A 17,320-nucleotide genomic window follows, 5' to 3' on the forward strand; every position below is an offset into this window, starting at 1 on the left:
TGTCAGGGGACAGCCTTTTCACTTCAGTCAGCTCACAATGTCCACTGTTCTTGTCGAATCATCTGGTGCGGTTATCTGCTGATAAGATGATACTGGAGGTGGTGGGGGGTGGGAGGGGGAAGGGGAAGAAGCTACTTTTTGTCTACGTTTGCAGGTCCTTCAAAAAGCAGCAAAGTTACCTAGGGTATCAAATAACCTTCATGGCAGGAGCACTTGGTGCAGGCAGGTATTCTAAGGAAGTTCAAACTGTGTTTTTTCAGACGCTGCTGCTCAGACTGTCTGCAGATGCAGTGAGGAAAGACTGGGTATGTTTAACGGGGAAAAATGCAAAGAAACTGGATGCGTTTCACTGAATCCAGGTAAAATTTTTCCTTCAGGGAGTCTCTGCATCCTTTTACTTGCATTATGCAAGGCAGCATTGCTAGCTTGCTTTAGCTGCTGGCACAGATGTTTCGTTTTACATGTGCGTCTCCAGTGATTCTTTTAGTCTGACATGTAGCTGCGTAAGCAGGACCTCCTGGAGTCTATGTCATGGAGCTGACTCAGCTTACAGATGAATACTTTTCCCTAATCACTAACCCTGCAGAGTCAGGCCGAGATCCTAAAGGCACTCTGCAAGTTTCTTGACTCGTGCCCAGAAACATAGGTTCTGTAGGCTAGATGTGCCCTGCAGCAACCCTGCACAACCGCTCTTCTCTGTAATTTGGCTGTCTTCTCCAGCCACACCAGCCCTGCAATGTATTTCAGGTGTCATAGCAGTCAGACTTTGTTCTTGCAGTTACAACTTAGTTAACAGCATTTCATCCACTTCCATGAATATTTTGTTGGTCTGCTGCTAGTCTCTACCTTATCTAACCATCCAGCGGGTGACTTCGACAAAAGTGCAGATTTGAAAGTACAGAGCTTGGTGAGGCAAATTAAAGACATACCAAACTGCCTGCAGTATGTGGTGTTAGAAGAGCTTTTCCACGAGTTCACAGCCTTACATGCACATTTCTGTGAGCTGGATATTAATGGCAGCTTTCTGCATCTGTCAGATGCTAATTCAGAAACACAAAAGAGATCGTAGTTCCTGTTTTAAAGGCTGTGGGACGCTGGCACGGTTTCAGCTAGCTGCCTGCCCTAGTATGAAACCCTGTTGTAAGAAGAAGGTAGGAGCAGGGTCCTGATTCACTACGGACAAAGTTCTGCCTCAGCTGAGAATGCAAGGGCATGGGGAGCTGTCTTTGGAGTTACTCGACCCGTGAGTGGGCACATCTCTTCTCTGCCACGCTGCAGCAAAAGACAGGGCAAGAGAGGTCCAAGTTCATCCCTATGTGACAAAAAGGAAGTAAAAGGTCTGTATTGCCTTTAATTAAGACAGTGAACACCTGTCCACATAAAATCAGTAATAAATGATAGCACACCTAGGATGCTTTTCATCTGTAGGTCTCAGAGCTCTTCACAGAGGTGAAGTATCGCTGTTCCGAGCGTAGAGCTCTCATCAGCAACACAGCCTTTTTGCCAACGTATTTCACACGGATCTGTGTTAAAGCCACCGCTCTCCGCACGGCGCCTGTTCGAGATTTACATGCAAAGTACAAGAAGAAGGGGAGGCGGCTGTCGGCTGTTGCTTACCGACCCAGCGCTGAGTGCCTCTGCACTTTGCGGCGGGTGGTTGGAGCTGCAGGCGCGCAGCTTGCCCGTAATTACCGCAATTTCCTGTCACACTCATTTGAAAAGACAATGTTCCTGAGGAAGTCATGAAGACGGCAAGTAAGTTGCTGCCTTAATTTCTGCGCGTTTGCTTAAAGGTACTGTATTAATTATGCAGGTTAGAGCTTATTTACAGCGCTTCTCAAACGGTGCTGTCTGTCGGAGGGATGAGCAGGCTCGTGCTTGCAGACAACATGTGGGCAAAGTCAGGTATTCTGCAGTCCTCTTGGCACAGAGCTCAGAAACAGCTGCAGAAGGTTCAAGGCAGCTCTTTCTTTTGGTGGTGCTGAAACTGTCAGGAAAGTAGCTGAAATATTCAGTTGCAAGATGCTGCTGCAGCTGGGATGTCAGATAAGAAAATGTAACTGTTAGTAAATCTACTGCATGACTGTAAATGTTCCTTAAAAGCGGTAACTGAGAAGGCAGTTTCATGTGTTCAAACCAGCACATTTTTTAAAGCACTGAATTATTTATGCCTTCAGATGGACTCTTCCAACAGTTGCGAAGTGTGTGCTAGAGAGCTCCCTCGCTGCTCGCAAACCAGGCTTTTCGGCAGGAAGGGTATCTGTACCTTTTCGCTAACAGCCGCGGCTTCCTGCCTTTGTTAGGGGAAACGTGGTGGAGGGAAGCAGCAAGTTTGCTGCCTGTCCGATGCACAGACAACCTGCTCAGGGCGCAGAGCGCTGCTGCGTTGCCTGCAGCACAGGCAGGACCGGCTTGGCTTCGCCCGGGCTGTCGGTCATGACAGCAATTGCCTTGCTAGTTACAGCTCCCGTGTGTACAGAGGGTTGAATGTAGCTCTCAAATAAGGGGATTATCCAGTGAGAATATTAGGTGCCATACTTTTTTCTGGGCACACAACGCGTGCGAGGAAATGTTGTGGGAAAAGCTGGGTTGCTAGGCAGTTGTTTTGCTGGTAACGCGGGAACTAAGCCAAGGCAGAGCGAGCCGTAGAGGCTGTTCTTTTCAGGCCACAGGAGAGCAGAGAGCCTCGGCGCGTTCTTTGCACTCTGAGATTTCCTCTGTGTCTGAATGTTTGGAAACCATTGCTGGCACGAACCACCGCTCTTTAAAACCGATAAACCACCCATGACACTCCTCTCTCCGCTCACCCAGCAAGTTTTCGTTTCTTTAACACATCTCTGATCAGTTTTTAAGTTCAAGTTTACTCAGCTGTTCCATTGTCACTTCCAGAAAAAGTGAGACTTAGAAAAGGAAAGAAAGCTACTAACTTGAAAAGTAGCAAATGCAAGCAATTAGAGCAAAAATTATTATGGTTTAGTGTGTGAAATGAATAATAGAGAAAATAAATTATTTAACTGTACGCTCACCAGCAACACTTTAGGTTTCTTTGTATCGTCACTTTAAAGATTCATTCTGCTCAAGGTTAAGCAAACTAGAATACTCCCCTATACACTGACACTAACTTCAAGCATCATTAACTGGCTATGAAGCGACATGTGAAGGCCCGAAATGATCCCTGAAGTTTACGTGAAGAATCACGAGATCCAGAGACTTATGATGGCAGCCTTGGTAATAGGGACTGATTTCCATTTCTGAGATAAAGCAGAGACAAAAGCAGAGCCCTTGGGCATTACACTGTCCTTCAGGCGACCTGCGAGGCCATCTTAGGTATCTCAGCTGCCATCAGCCTTGGCACTCGTTGCATCACCGCTGACAGTGTCAGCAGGGTCTCACGGCCAGGCAAGTGTGGAGAACAGGATCTCGCATTCTGAGCCACCTTCCTGCTGCCTGGTGGCAAGTTTTATTTCAAAGGATTATTGTAGCTTAGTGCTGGTGGTGCCAGCCCAAATCTCTGTCAGTGCCAAGTCTGGCAATGGTGTGGATGGTTCGCCGTGAACGCTCAGGAGAAGGATGAGTTTCATGCAGAGCGGAGCTCTTATTCCTGCGGCCTGAAACACACAAGCTCTCCGGTGGCCTGAGAAACCAGAAGCTGGGTGTCATCTTTCGGAGTTACCATACGCGCCTTCCTTCAGTCGCTTTGGTGTTTTTCAGTTAATGTTTCCCAAGTAGTAGCTGAGAACATTATGGCATCTTTTCAGCTCATGTTTGTTAGTTTCAATTTTAGCTAGCATATTAGTTGAATATGAAACCTTATTTTCTTCACACACGTATTCCATTTCTTTCTTACTGCACTTCATAAATAAGTCAATGATGTTCAGAGTTGTATTACAGAAGGTCTACTAAATAATGAATAATGCCTTTGGTTTGCCATATGATTCTGTGCTTGTCTCCTCTGCCCAGTGCTCCTCCAACTCACAAAATGTTTTTTTATCATAGGGTATGTAAGTTAAGATTAGATTTTTTGTTGTACTTTTCATAAAAGTCATGCCTATTCTGAACTAGATGCTTCTGCAAAGAGTTTATACAGAACAATATTATACAAAGTAAAAATCTTCATTTATTTTGTAATGTGTCTCTGAAGTTTTAGTTTTGGGGTTTTTAAAATTTAGGTTTTTGTTATAAGTTAGTGATGTTTGGAACTGATAAGCAGAGTGTTCTCCTAGACCACCATGACTCTGTCACATACAGGTTCTGTTTCTGAAGACCTTCCAAAGGTGCTGGAGGAGCTCAGAGGCTAGCTGTTCTGTGTCTGTTGTGTACTTCACCTGCATGAAATCCAGTCATATTACCTGTATGCTTCAGGAGATCAAATCGTTCCATTACGAGGGCAAGGGTCTAGAGAGCAGCGTGAGAGAGATGTTTGTGTATTGAGTGCTGACTGGAATATCCAGATGCTGGCAGCTTGCAGGAGTAAGTGCAGCTGTGGAGCTAGAAACTAAAAAGTGAATGACTATTTCTCTTCAAAAGCTTCTACGACAGCATCTGCATGTGCATTATAATGTTCAAGCTAAATAGAAAATTGACCTAAGATATTCCACCTGGTATTGACAGTATCACGAGTGACTCTTCCCTGAAAATTCACTTGCCCCTTGATTATCTCAGTGACAAAGTTTCCAGGAAATCTCCTGTTGCTTTATAGCAGCTTGAGCAGCGAAGGCAAATCAAGATATTAACAGAAGATGCCAGAAAGACCTATGACAAAACTGGGTTGTGAGAAGACAGTGAGATGCAAGCTTTTGGCATGTGCCCAGAACAAAGCGCAGAGGAGTATCTACAGGCAATTAAATTAGCCCTGAAAAGTTCTGCCTTGAATATGCTACGAAAGTGGCAAAGGTACCCTTGGAATTAGAAGATACCCCAGCCTGCGAAAAGGCAGAGGCAGTGGACACTCTGAAGAGGCACACATACTATGAGTGGGAAAACCTCCAAAACTTTGCAGAAAAAGCAAGCAAACACCTAAGGTGGAAATACACCAATTTGCCAGGAACTTTGAAATTGCAGAATTATCATCAGATTTTTCAAGCTGAGAGAGGTATTCAAAATAATAAGGACTAAGAAGAAAGTACTACAAGGCAGAGTCTAGATCACCAATGCTGAACATTTGATGGTCTCGGGAAAAGGCACCCTAAAGACAACACAATATTCAAAATATAGACCCTTACAAGCAGGATGGTGATGGGGATTGCATTGTACCGGAGGAGGTTAAGAGTGTCGTCCAGAAATCACCAGGAAAAAAGGTCCAAACAGTGGATGGTTCTGAGCAAGATGATCCCGAGGAGGAGGAGCTGTTCTGTTCAGGAAGTCACATGTACTACCCAGTACGCAGAAAAAAAATAAAACAAAATAAATAAAGAATTAGGAAAGTCAGTTCTGTGGATAGTGCCTAAGAAAGGTGAGCTGCCAAGCTGCACAAGTCGCAGTGAGATGGCTGATCGTTGAAATTAAGTCCTCTCAAAAGTTTCACAGTACAGAGGAGTGTGTCTGAGGAGCAGTCCAGTGCTCAGTGCCTGGAGCTGACAAGACTTGACAGCTGTGACCTGCTTGGTCTGCCTTAGTAAAGCGCTTTGTGGTTCACAAAGCACTGCTCTGGAACCCCTGGGGGTAGGTAAGGGTGGCTCCTGAAAACATCCCGGGTGTGGTAAGATCAGTGGTCTTGAGAAACAGCACAGGCTAAGCAACGGGTTCAAGGTGATGACTGGCAGTAGGTAGGGTATCTGTTATCTCCCAGTGCTTCCCTAGCCTTCCGGGAGAAACTCATTAATGGAGTTATAACAGCACAAGAAGATTTGTTTTGTAAACACAGAGAATATAGGTTTGAAGAGTGAAGTCAACAGCTTCCTCCGACTGGTGAATTACTTGAACTGCTGGTCAGTGCGTACAAGGCATGGCAAAAACAGTGGCCTTCTGCAACGGAGAGGGTGAGAATTGCACGGCTATTAACAAGGCAGTGGTGTGGCTGATGTGCATCATCTTCTGTGCAAAGGCAGCTTGATCACACATGATGGCAATTGTTTAAGGAAGCCACAAGGGATTGTGCAGCAGGGATGGTCTTAGCTTGTGCAAGGTGTCTGCAAAGGCAGAGATTAATGATTTTCAACCTGTGGTTTGCAAGTCCCTGGGAATGTATGGAGAAACTCTGTGAAACACCATGCGAAAAAGCAAGCTTTGCTGTCAGTGAACTTAGCATTTGTGAATAGTGTTGAGAGAGCAAAGAGGATTAGTGAAAAGGACAGAAAGAGTGGCATGTGCTGCAATTTAGTTCCACCTATAAATGACTGGACCAGATCTGTTACATCTTGCAGCTCTCCCTGGCCCTATAACCAAAGTTGCTCTAATAATATAGACCTAGCATTTGCCTTGAATCTGAAACGCTGCTACCAAAGCTTTAAAAGAGAAGATATTTTCCAATGTGCATCATCAATACCTAAATTGGGGCTGGACTACACTGTGCCTTCATCACCCTCAGAGTAACTTCAGGTGTTGGTCGTGCCTCCATCTCCTTCTCAACAATCTGCCAGGAGGCAGAGGAGCTCATCCAAAGATTATTGCATCTACTGCTGGCTCTGGTGGAAATATAATAGCATTATCTTTAAAATACTGGTGAGTTGTGTGGCAGGATAGCATTTGTTATGATATTTCTCTGCCTTGTTTAATTCATTTGTATCACTCAGTGCCTTCATGGTTTTAATTTTTCCATCTGCTGCCCTTAGATTTATGTGCAACAGCATGGTGTCCCCTCTGAAAGAATCCCTTGGAATAGTTTGTGCAGCGATGTCTTGTGAGGGACAAGGACACAGGGTGTTGAAATCTTATTAGCCCTCACACTAGCTGAAGTGCTTTCTGCGGGACTGTTAAAAGCACGTCAATAAAATGTCCATAAAGCAGATTGACAGGAGGAGCATATACTGTAATGAAATACACAGGGGAGAAAATGACGAAGATCTCAGTAAAACTGCTAAGAAGTAAGTAGACATAGCTACCTTCCTTTTAAGCTTTTTTCCTTAATAACCCCCTCTTCTAGCAAAGGAGTAGTTTTGCTGCTTTGTCCTTTACCATATACATTCAGAGCTGCTTGCTGGTTATTAGCACCGCAGCATCCTTTTCAAATGCTGGTGACACATTTCTGTTCTCATTTCCTCCTCTGCACACACACATACGTCACACAAACACCACACAGTCACATTCTGGTGAGTTTCTGAGATAAAAAGAATAGGAGCTACCCAAGGGAAGCGATGAAATAAATGGCTCGAACGACTGGAGCCCAAAGTTGTAAACAACAGTAAGAATTAAGAAACTGATCCTATAGGGAAATAAAGGCATTTTAGAAAATGAAAAACTGAGCCCTAATTTCAGTCTGTGGCTTTCAAAGCAATAATGTTTTCCTTCCTCACTCCTCCCAGCACATAGGCACATCTTTCCCTCAAAACAGCAAATGATGATGACTACAGCACGGAGAGAGAGCCAAAAGATCTGCTAATATATATTCTACGCATACCAGTGGTGGCTATGTCATACAGAAAAAATGCATGGGATGTTTTTTCCGTTTTTAATAGCAATAAGCAAAAGAGGTCAGGGCATTTCCTGAGGATTTATTGACTGTTTGGACTTAATATCCTTCACCTTACTTATGGATCACCATTAGCTCCCACCCAGCCATTAATCTGCAGGAAACACCCCGCACCGCAGTCACCGTTTTCTACGTACCAGCAGCGCAAATCTGCAGAAGTGGTGTTTGAAGGGTGGGTTGAAGGGCTGCGCACAAAGTGCATGTCGTGCAAGCATAAGGGCAGGAAACGAAAGCCTCCGGTGCACAGGACTAGCCTGATTCCTGCCATCCTTCGACCTTCAGGGAAATAGGCTGGCCTCTTCTGACCCTCTTCCACACCGCAGCCTCATCACCCACACCTCAGATCGAAGTCCCAGCGGGAAACACTACCTGACCCAGCAGCACCTCAAGACGTTATGGCCTAGTTGGAGGGTCTTTTCTGTCACCGTTTACTTTTTCTGCATTTTTTATCCCTCTGTTATAGTGTTACAATAAATTAGCTAAATGTGTCATCTTCGATGAGTGACATTTCTTCACGCTCGCAGTTTGTTCAGTCTATGAACGAACCAGGCTGAGGGTAAGCGCAGCGCAAGGAGGACTGTCTCCGGGAAAGCACAGATGGACTCTGACAGAGTAGAACCATGGAAACCATATAAATAAAAGCAGAATTGCTTATAAATATTTCCCTTTTTTGGGGGTGGGTGTGAGCGATTGCATTATTTGCAGACACTTTTCTCTCGTGGCATTTTTTTCTGCCCCGGCGCGGCAGCGGGCTCCTGGGGAAGCGCCAGGCCGCGGGCACGATGGCTGTGGGAGCTGCCGGAGCCCCCCGGCGATGGCAGCATCGTGGAGGAGCCCCGGGATCCCCCGCGCCGGATCTGCAGCCCGAGCCCCGGCGCGGGGCAGAGCTCGGACAGCCCCTCTGCCAACGTGACTTCGCCATTTCCAGCAGCCAAAATAATGCTCCTGCCGCTGCTGCCAGCTGAGTTTGTAGCTGGTCCCGTCCTGCCGCTCAAGTGGTTGCAATTGGAGCTTTCAGCACGTAATTCAAAGCTTGTGTGACGAGAAGGGTGCTACAGTTTCACATAACGGAAATTGGTTTTCCTTTAATTTACAAAACAGAGCGTTATAAGCACTTCAGCACAAAAACTCTCCTAAAGGAGCTTTGCTTCCAGGCCGAGAGGTGACTTTACTCCTACGGTGGCCATGGTGCTTTAAAAGTGCTTCTTTCCATTTTACATAAACTGGCTCACACCTTTCAAAACAACGCCGTGCATGCTTATTAATCCAGCTCCCCAAAGCTCCTGGGGGCAAAGCTGAGGGGCAGCACCATGGCGGGGAGTGGAGTGGAGGGGACCACCGGTGCGGAGGTCCCATAGCAAGGGGAAGCTTCTCCTCTGAGCAAACACCCAAGCAAGGCAGGCGGTGAGAAGGTGAGCCAGAAGGAGAAGGCATGACCCCAGAAGAGGACATACAGTTAGAGCGAGGAAGGAGCTGAGAAGAGGATGTGATTGACCAGATTGGGGCAGGGCATGGGGAAATTACAGCCAGGCTCATGAGAGAAATCAAGCAGAAAAAACATGAGCAAAGAGTTAGTCTCAAAAAAACCCCATAAAATATGTGTCCATGACAGAACTGCTGGTATGTGTGTGGATATGTCTAGCAGTTATTTCTTACAGTTTTGAACAGATATTTCTAAAAGCATAGTGGTGTGATTTTACTATATTATATTCTTATTTTAAAAGCTTTCATTTGGTTCATCTGGACAGTATCCAAAAAGAACAGTAATGTGTATTTAGATCCTTTGTTTTGGAAATCTATCTTACGGATATGAAAGAAAGACCTCTCTGGTGAGCGGTATTGCTAGAGACAGTGAGGATGAGTAAGGCTGCGTTGGTATTCCCGCTTGGCGCTGCTCCACGGGCCCCAGCCAAGAGGCTGAGCTTATACAGGCACAGTGAGACAGAAAGATTCTGCTTTGGAACACTCACAGGGCTTTTATTCCCCTTTTATTCCCTGCTTTGAAGCCTGGGATGGGAGCGGATGTCACGAGGGCCACGCTCACTGTGCCGGGCCTCACTGCCTGGCACTGGTGTCAGGAGGGACACAGGTCCCGGGCTGGAGACCAAGCCATGCCTAGCACCCACAGCCCATGGCACCTGCCTCACACCCTCTCCCACAGGGCCAGGAACCGGTGAGATCCCATGGCTCTGGCTTGGGGAGATGGGGAAAATTGCGTAGCATGGATTAAAATCCGGCAGAAAATAGCATTCTGAAAACTTCAAGCAGCGTGCTCAACCATGGCAATGTCTTCCAGAACTGTCCTGGATGGTCGCTCTGTCTGTGTCTCCAGCCAGGCCAAATGTCCACCCAGACTTTCGTCAGGTTTAACTGATGATTTCCTGGAATTTCCCATTAGTTACACCAGGAGGAAAAAGCTTTTGACAAGACTTAGATCAAAGATAATTAAGTTTGCTAAACTGGAAATTCCCTTATTTGTCTAACTGTGATGATCATGGGGCAGTTGAGGGGAAAGTCAGAAGGGACGCAGGAAGCAGGCTGCTCTGCTGGTCTATGGCCAGGGCCATCACTGGGCTGCAGTGAGCCCTGGAAAGGCAGGAAAGTGGGTGGCCAAGGCAGGGAGCAGGGCTGGACACCAGACCCACGGGGTAGGACACGGAGCTTTGCTGCAGAGGAGAAGCTGGGCGGGAGAAGAGCTGAGCGCTGATCCTCATGTGGGCTGCTGGGGTACAGGTCTCTCCTCTCCTGTTCCTACCTTAACCTATTAGTGCTTCTGGTTTTAATTTTGATGAAGCACAGAAGGAAACATGGGTTGCACCAACTCATACGGTTTCTAATTTAGCTTGTACATTGATGCATGGAAGAAATTAGTGCATACCAGGATGTGAATATGTAGTTCATTTGTTACTTTGTACTCTATTCTTTATGGGTGTCCTTCATATACAATAAATACTACAGTAACTTACTCTGGTTTCACAGTGACCATGTAAAAGCCTAGTGCAGACCAGCTTGTGGGCTGTAAATTCACACTCTAGTTACTGCATGCTAACTTACCCATAAGCAGCATCACTTAAAGCTACTTAAAGCAGCATCACTTCTCTGCATAGATGAGGTTTATTTTCTTGTGCTCATAGTTCTTATATGATCAGGCATCAACTGCAGCTGGAGCCTCTAAGTGGTTTTGTAATAGAAGCAGGATAATAATGAAAACTAATTGAAATGGAATAAATTGGGCATGTCATTGTAAGCATGTTGTCAGAGGAGGTAAAGAAATCTCTTTGTAAGCTGTTAAACGGAGACGCACAAAGGCCCAGTTCCAGTCTTCAATCTCTTAACAGACATGCAAGAGAATAGCTGTGGTTATTTCTGCTACTTTCAACCTGTCATATGCGAGGCACAGTTCCTCCACCAGTGTTCAAGCAGTATGGGGTGTTTTGGCTGGAGGAATCGGCCATTTATGTGTCCCAAGCCCTGCTTGCCTCTTGTGTGTCAGGGAGCTTTTGGCTCACACCACTGGGACTTGAGGGAGGAACTGTGGAGCCAAGTAGTGAGGTGGGAGGCATCTTTCTTTGGTCTATTTTCTTTTCGGCCCAAGCTTGTGTGTTTGGAGGAGATGCAGAGCTATTTGCAAGAGCCAGGAATGCTGCTGTGGAGACAACCAGTCCCTCTTTCCCCAGGCTATGGGAGGGCCATAGCTTGGAGGCACTGTTCAGGGACAGCAGCTTTAATGGGATAAACAAGCACCCCAGGAAGTTCCCTGTATTGGACACGAAGGGAGACAAAGGTTAACTTGTAATTAATCAAGACTATTAAGGCAGAGATAATTAATTTTGTGTTTAATTAGGAGATCATAGCTGTGAAAAGGGATGTTCCATGGGTTAATATTTTCCTGCGATGTATAAATGCCAGGACCAAATTCAGTATCCTGGTAAAAGCAAATGCTGAGGTGAAGGGGTAAAAACACATAGTATGCAATGCACATGGGTTTGTAGTAGCACGATTTTATTTTATCATGGAAGAAGACTGAAAGGACTTGAATATTATTATCAGAGGCTCATAAGTGACACTTGACCACCCTATTATTAAAGTGCACATTGCATCAGGGGAGGTTTAAACTGGATATCAGGAAAAATTTCTTTACTGAAAGAGTGGTCAGGCATTGGAACAGGCTGCCCAGGGAAGTGGTGGAGTCACCATCCCTGGAGGTGTTCAAAGAAACTGTAGATATGGCACTTGGGGATGTGGTTTAGCAGGCACGGTGGTGTTGGGGTGACGGTTGGACTTGATGATCTTAGAGGTCTTTTCCATCCTTAATGATTCTATGATTCTATGATTCTGAGTTCTCTCTGAAAAGGCTATTAATTTCTCTACAGTCTTACAATCAAAAATCCCCTCTTTTATCTAAAAATCAGCTAGCCTTCAAAGAACATTACTTGCAAATAATGCTAGCTCTCTAGCAGCCTGACAGACAGGATGACACTCTGGTATCATTGCAAGATAATACCAGAGAAACAGGTCATTTGACAGGATAATGGTGCTGCTGATACATAAATATCCCAATATTTATGGAAAAATATGCATCAAGGTAAAAGCCACATGTTGATGTTCACACCAAATGACCAAATAATTTCTAGAGCAATGTGTAGTTGTGTGCTTTGGGGGAAGTCCTCATTTATACAAAGTCTCCTTCCTTCTTCAGGATGACCTCAGTATAAACAAAGACAAGCCTTTTTACGCAGTAGTTGCCAGTGAAGTTGCAAGTGGGTTGCTTTCTGTGCTGCTACAAACTGTCTGCATTCTGAATGACCCTCTTCTCTTTGGTTAAAACATAAAGTTATCTAGAAAAAAAAAGATGCTGTAGCACTCAAGAAAGCACTCACCTTACTCAATCTATCGTTCTCTCCTTCTAACTCTCCTTTGTAGTGGCAGCCGCTGGGGAGAAGAGACCTGCTGCTACTACTGTCCCCACCAGTGTGTCGGCCATGGTCTCTCCTCCTGATGCATACGCAGATTTGCCTTATTGTCTTCCCATCCTAATTTTTATCACTGTTGAAAATGTATCTCAGTTTGACCTGGTCCTTTTCAATTGTCTTCTCTGTTTGTTTGCTGTGATCTGTAGCACGTAACTTCACAGAAGGGAGACACAGTTTATGTGGTTTTCAAATGAAAAGCCCTTATAGGTACTATTTTAGGGCTTTGTAAGTTCTATTTTTTATTTGCCTATGCTTTTAAATATAATAGATGATAAAGGAATGTGTCCCAACTGCAGGGTTTTTCCCAGTTGATAATGTGAGAGACATTGTACAAAAGAAATTTTAACTAGCCGTGGATTAACAGACAGCCTAATCTTTGCAAGAGAAGGTTTATAAGGTGCCTCGTCCCTCACCTGCGCACTGCTGTCACAGCCCTTTAGGGCTGAAGCAGTCTAGTGAGGGTGGGAGGGATCTTCGGGGAAGGGCCTGGGTTGCGCTGCATGGAAGAGACACGTCGAGGTGGTACCGAAACAGTGGGAGCCAAGGTGAGCCTGCCAGCTCCGTGCTGAGGTTCTGCCTGGGCACCCTCCCATACCCTACCCGTTCCCCATGGGTCCCACCACCGGCAGGCGAGAGGGTGCTCAAACCATATCCCTAACGGTGAAGCAGGGCTGAAATGTGCGTTACAGAGCCTGCCTGGCCAGTGCTCGTTCCCTTCCTCCACCCAGCGCTACATGCCAGCTCACCGAAAGCAGCTTCAGCCTTAGGCTCACTCAGTAGCAGAAAAAAATGCTGAGACACAAATTTTTAAGGTCGGTTCCTGGCATTTGATGAACTAAAACTGAACTTCACAGACTTTAAACAGGCTTTCCTGAAAGCATGAATCTTGGCTAAATTTCTCCCAAAAAATCTGAATGTCAGCCCACCTTTGTGGTGAGGACACAGTTTCACATTCTGTGACTCTGTAAATGCGGCACCGAGTAATGGTAATTCTTTAATGCAATTGTACAAAGTCCTGAAAAATTTTATGTCAAGGAAACCAAAGTAGCACCTTATTAGAAAGCAGTGGGTTTGCAGATGCTACAGTAAATAGGGTCAGATATCCCACTCTATCATCATTTATATCCAGCCAAAGATGTGCAAAATGTCAATATGTGAAATTCACATTTCCAAATTACCGGTCACGCTGGTACTGCAAACCTCCACGCCAGAGCGGCTCCCAGTCATGAACGAGCCGTGCAGGCGTGGTGTCAAAGGTAAGCCAGGTTTCAGGAGATGTCTTTTGTGCCAGGACTGTGGTGCTGGGCCCTGAGGTGGCCGAGTGCAGCTGTGGGAGGGACACATTGCTCCGTGGCAGAGGGAAAACCTCTGGGGTGGTGCAAAGTGAGAAGAGGCCTGAGGTGCTGGGCAGCGTTGTCTCAGGTACATGTCAAGGGCCTGGTCTTGGTTTAGGGTTTGGGGTTTTTTTATTCCATTCCTACTTTTTTCTAAGCACGCAGATACTACTCTGACCTAGGCTGTTCTTTCACAGCCCCAAAGTCAGCGTACTCGCTCTGCCTGAGATCATGGCGAGAATGTAGACTAGTGTCCTGAGAAGTGCTAGAAGCTGTACTGTTCAAGACATTTGAGAGGATGCTGGAGAAAATAATGTTAAATAAAGAAAACTCATTATATATTGGAGGGGGATGAACTATGTCACCGAGTAAATTTCTTCTAGACGTACTTTTTGCGACTCTTTGAGGTAGAGCACAGAATCAGAAACCAAAATTATACGGTAGAGCTTTCAAAAAAAGGAAATCTCTTTTTTGGTCCCAGCAATATTAGAGAAGATTGAAGGAGAAACTGCAATTGTTGCCATCACTGGTTTTTAACTGGAGTCACACATTGTAGCTAGCAAGACACTTACTTAACACTGTCTAAAATGTCTTTGTGCTCAGAAAATATCATAAATAAATTACTTTGAAGCTTAATCAGTGGAAATACAGAACAATTTCTGCATTTCATTATAAAACCAGTTTAAATCCATTGAGGTCAGCAGAGTTACTTGGGATTTACAGCAAAGTAAGTGTGTGCAGGATATGGCTCCATGATTTTAACTGTGCGTTGTTTCCACCATGCAGATATCACACGTTTGTCTACAACTTGCACAAAAAAATTTTAAAGAAAAGTCTCTGTATACAAAACCATAAAATAATAGCTATAGGACAAAAAGTGATAAGTTTAACACCGTTTAATACACAAAATGTTTCCTAGTGTTTCTAAAACAGTCTATAAAAGTAGTGAATACTTTATGTAGGGATTACAGTGACTAGTTTTATATGTAGGACATTTTAGAATAGGATTTAAAAGTACAGCCTTGCTGACTTTATAGTCGTGTTTATCTTCTTGATCCACTTTATATTTTTGTGATCTGTAGGCAAAACCATAAACCCTTTGGAGAAGGAGCAGCTCTCCAGAGGAGCCTGGTTTGCTAAGTTTCTTCTGAGTTAGTTTAGATACCTGGGTTTACTGGGTTTGGTTTTTGGCACTTCGATAACAGAGAGCACTTTCACCATCTCAGATCACACAGAGGAATCGGTAGGGCCCTTTGCTTCAGGATATAAATGTGCTGTCAGCGATGCTGCGGAAGCAAAGGCAGCAGGAGGAGAAGACTTTCAGCATGAGTGGTCTGTCCGTTTTCTGAAGCAGCCAAGAGTGAAATGTTTGAACCTATAAAACAATTCTTGCACTTCTGTATGATTGCTTATGAAGATGACAGTAAAAGGTGAGACTTGAACAGAGGAAAAAATCAAACGCCAGAGGTAATAGAATAGGAATCACATTTGGATTCACAAGGTCTATGTGCAGGTCTGGGTCAAAACTTGCACAGAAGTCCCTGGATTTAGTTCCTAAGCCTGAAGTGGTTTCAGTTCTAAGAGGAATGATGTAAAATAGAGAAGAGGAGAAAGAAAACCAGAAAACTACTGGTGAAAGGTCCACGTAGACTGTCTAACACAATGTATCTCTCCTGGGATTCCTGTGTGGCTTTTTGTAGATGGGACCTGTAGAGACGTAACACTACTGAGCTGATGGCAGCAACTGCCTGCTCCCAGAGCCAGTGCACTTTCTGCAGCTGGGACTCTTCTCACTGATTCCTGTACAAAAATGGGTCTGGAAGTAAAAGATAAAATGATGGGAAGGTTTTGTTTAGTACTCTTATTTGTGGAGATGTATCAGGCTGTGCAAAATCCAAAGGAGTGAGTTTTCCTGTTCCTCTTCTAATTATGAATTATACAGTGTGCAACTATGGGAGGTGCACATAGCTGCAGTGGTTTTTCCTGCAGCAGCATCATGGAGCACACAGATAAAACAATACAGCTAATGAATTTAGGTGTTATTTAAAGGTAAAGGGTTGAACAACACAAGTGACTGTTAAACTCATTGCCAAATACAACAGCTTTTGTGAGTGCTCTAGAAAAATAAACGTGTTTGTATAAAATCTCTTCTGTTTGTACGTTTTGCTATCTCACTATAAATAAAAAAATGTCCTTCCTGCTGGGAAAATTTACTGTGATAATCACTTCTAGAGCCAGACCATGTCTGATTCGGAAAACAAGGTGCCGCTGCGCTGTCTCGGGAGCAAAGGACAGTGTCCCTGGGCATTCCCTGGCCAGGAGGAGTATGGCTCTGGTCAAAAAGGCGGCCACTCTGAGGGTACAGCTTGTGCCTGTTTTGGCTGGACACCTTGCTGCTTCACAGTGGCTTTCTGCCAGGCGGCAGGAGCAGTGCTTGCATGCTTTCTGGTAGGACCTATCAGCAGAAGGCCTCTTGATGCACCAGAACCATGGCTTTCTGCAGCAAGATGTCCATTTTGCTTGCAAGTTCAGCAAAGTATCAAGAGGGGAGGCAGCCTGGCTCCGAGGTGACCGCACAAAAGATGCGGCTCGCTGCCGGCCGGTGTGGTGTGCTGCCAGGCCAGCCCAGCTCCATCCCCGGCAGGGCAGGGGACAAGCCCAGGGAGGCAGCTGCAGGGAAGCTTCGGGGCTGGGGGCTTCAGAAGGCAAGGCCCTGTGGAGTCCGGCCTCCTGGGATGCTGGGCAGCTCGGGGAGCAGGTTATCTGTTTGGAGACCCAGGGATCCACCTATCTCAGCTGAGAACAAGGCCACATCTAAACTGATCTTGATTTAGTCCCCCATGGAAAAAAGATATTATTATCCTACTGATGCTAGGCATCAATAAGGGCACTAATAATGCCAGTCTAGGAGTGGGGATGGGACATTCATACTTCTCTTCTCTAAGCTTAGTCTAGTCCCGCTCATGCAACTCTTTCTGTGAGTTACTTGATAACCCATCATTATGAAATACCCAGTGATTTGTTGATTTGGGATGTATGCAGTGATTCCAAGAGAATTTGTGTTTGACAAGAAGTTTATAAATAACTAGAGATGGAGAGTCATTAGCGATGTATTCAGATTGTGAAACGGGCAGATACATTTTAAAAAATCTTATTTTACTGGGCTTAATACTGTACTGACAGTGCTGATGTAGTTTGTGGAAATCAATTTACATTTCCTCTAAATGTCTGAGAGTTTTGTTGACAGTGATTCTTTTTGTTTAATTACAAGAATGTCAATCTACACAGTATATGAAATTTACTGAAAATGAAAGAGATCATAGGACCATCAGACACTTGGGTCTTGTCCGCTTGCTCTGGTGGCAGGGCTGGGTATAGTGCGAAGA

At 45.1% G+C, this 17,320-nt stretch overlaps 1 protein-coding gene across 1 annotated transcript in view; it reads left to right on the forward strand.

The window, feature by feature from the left end:
• The first annotated feature begins 1,718 nt into the window (after positions 1–1,718).
• The window catches only part of CEP85L (centrosomal protein 85L), a 157,556-nt gene continuing 141,954 nt past the window's right edge, over positions 1,719–17,320 (forward strand). Inside the window, exon 1 of the mRNA XM_009944863.2 lies at positions 1,719–1,755. Within this exon, the coding sequence (XP_009943165.1) occupies positions 1,743–1,755 (13 nt within the window). The 5' untranslated portion in view covers positions 1,719–1,742. The remainder of the gene's footprint in view (positions 1,756–17,320) is intronic.

Source organism: Opisthocomus hoazin, chromosome 2 (assembly GCF_030867145.1).
Source record: "Opisthocomus hoazin isolate bOpiHoa1 chromosome 2, bOpiHoa1.hap1, whole genome shotgun sequence".
Taxonomy (NCBI): Eukaryota; Metazoa; Chordata; class Aves; order Opisthocomiformes; family Opisthocomidae; genus Opisthocomus; species Opisthocomus hoazin.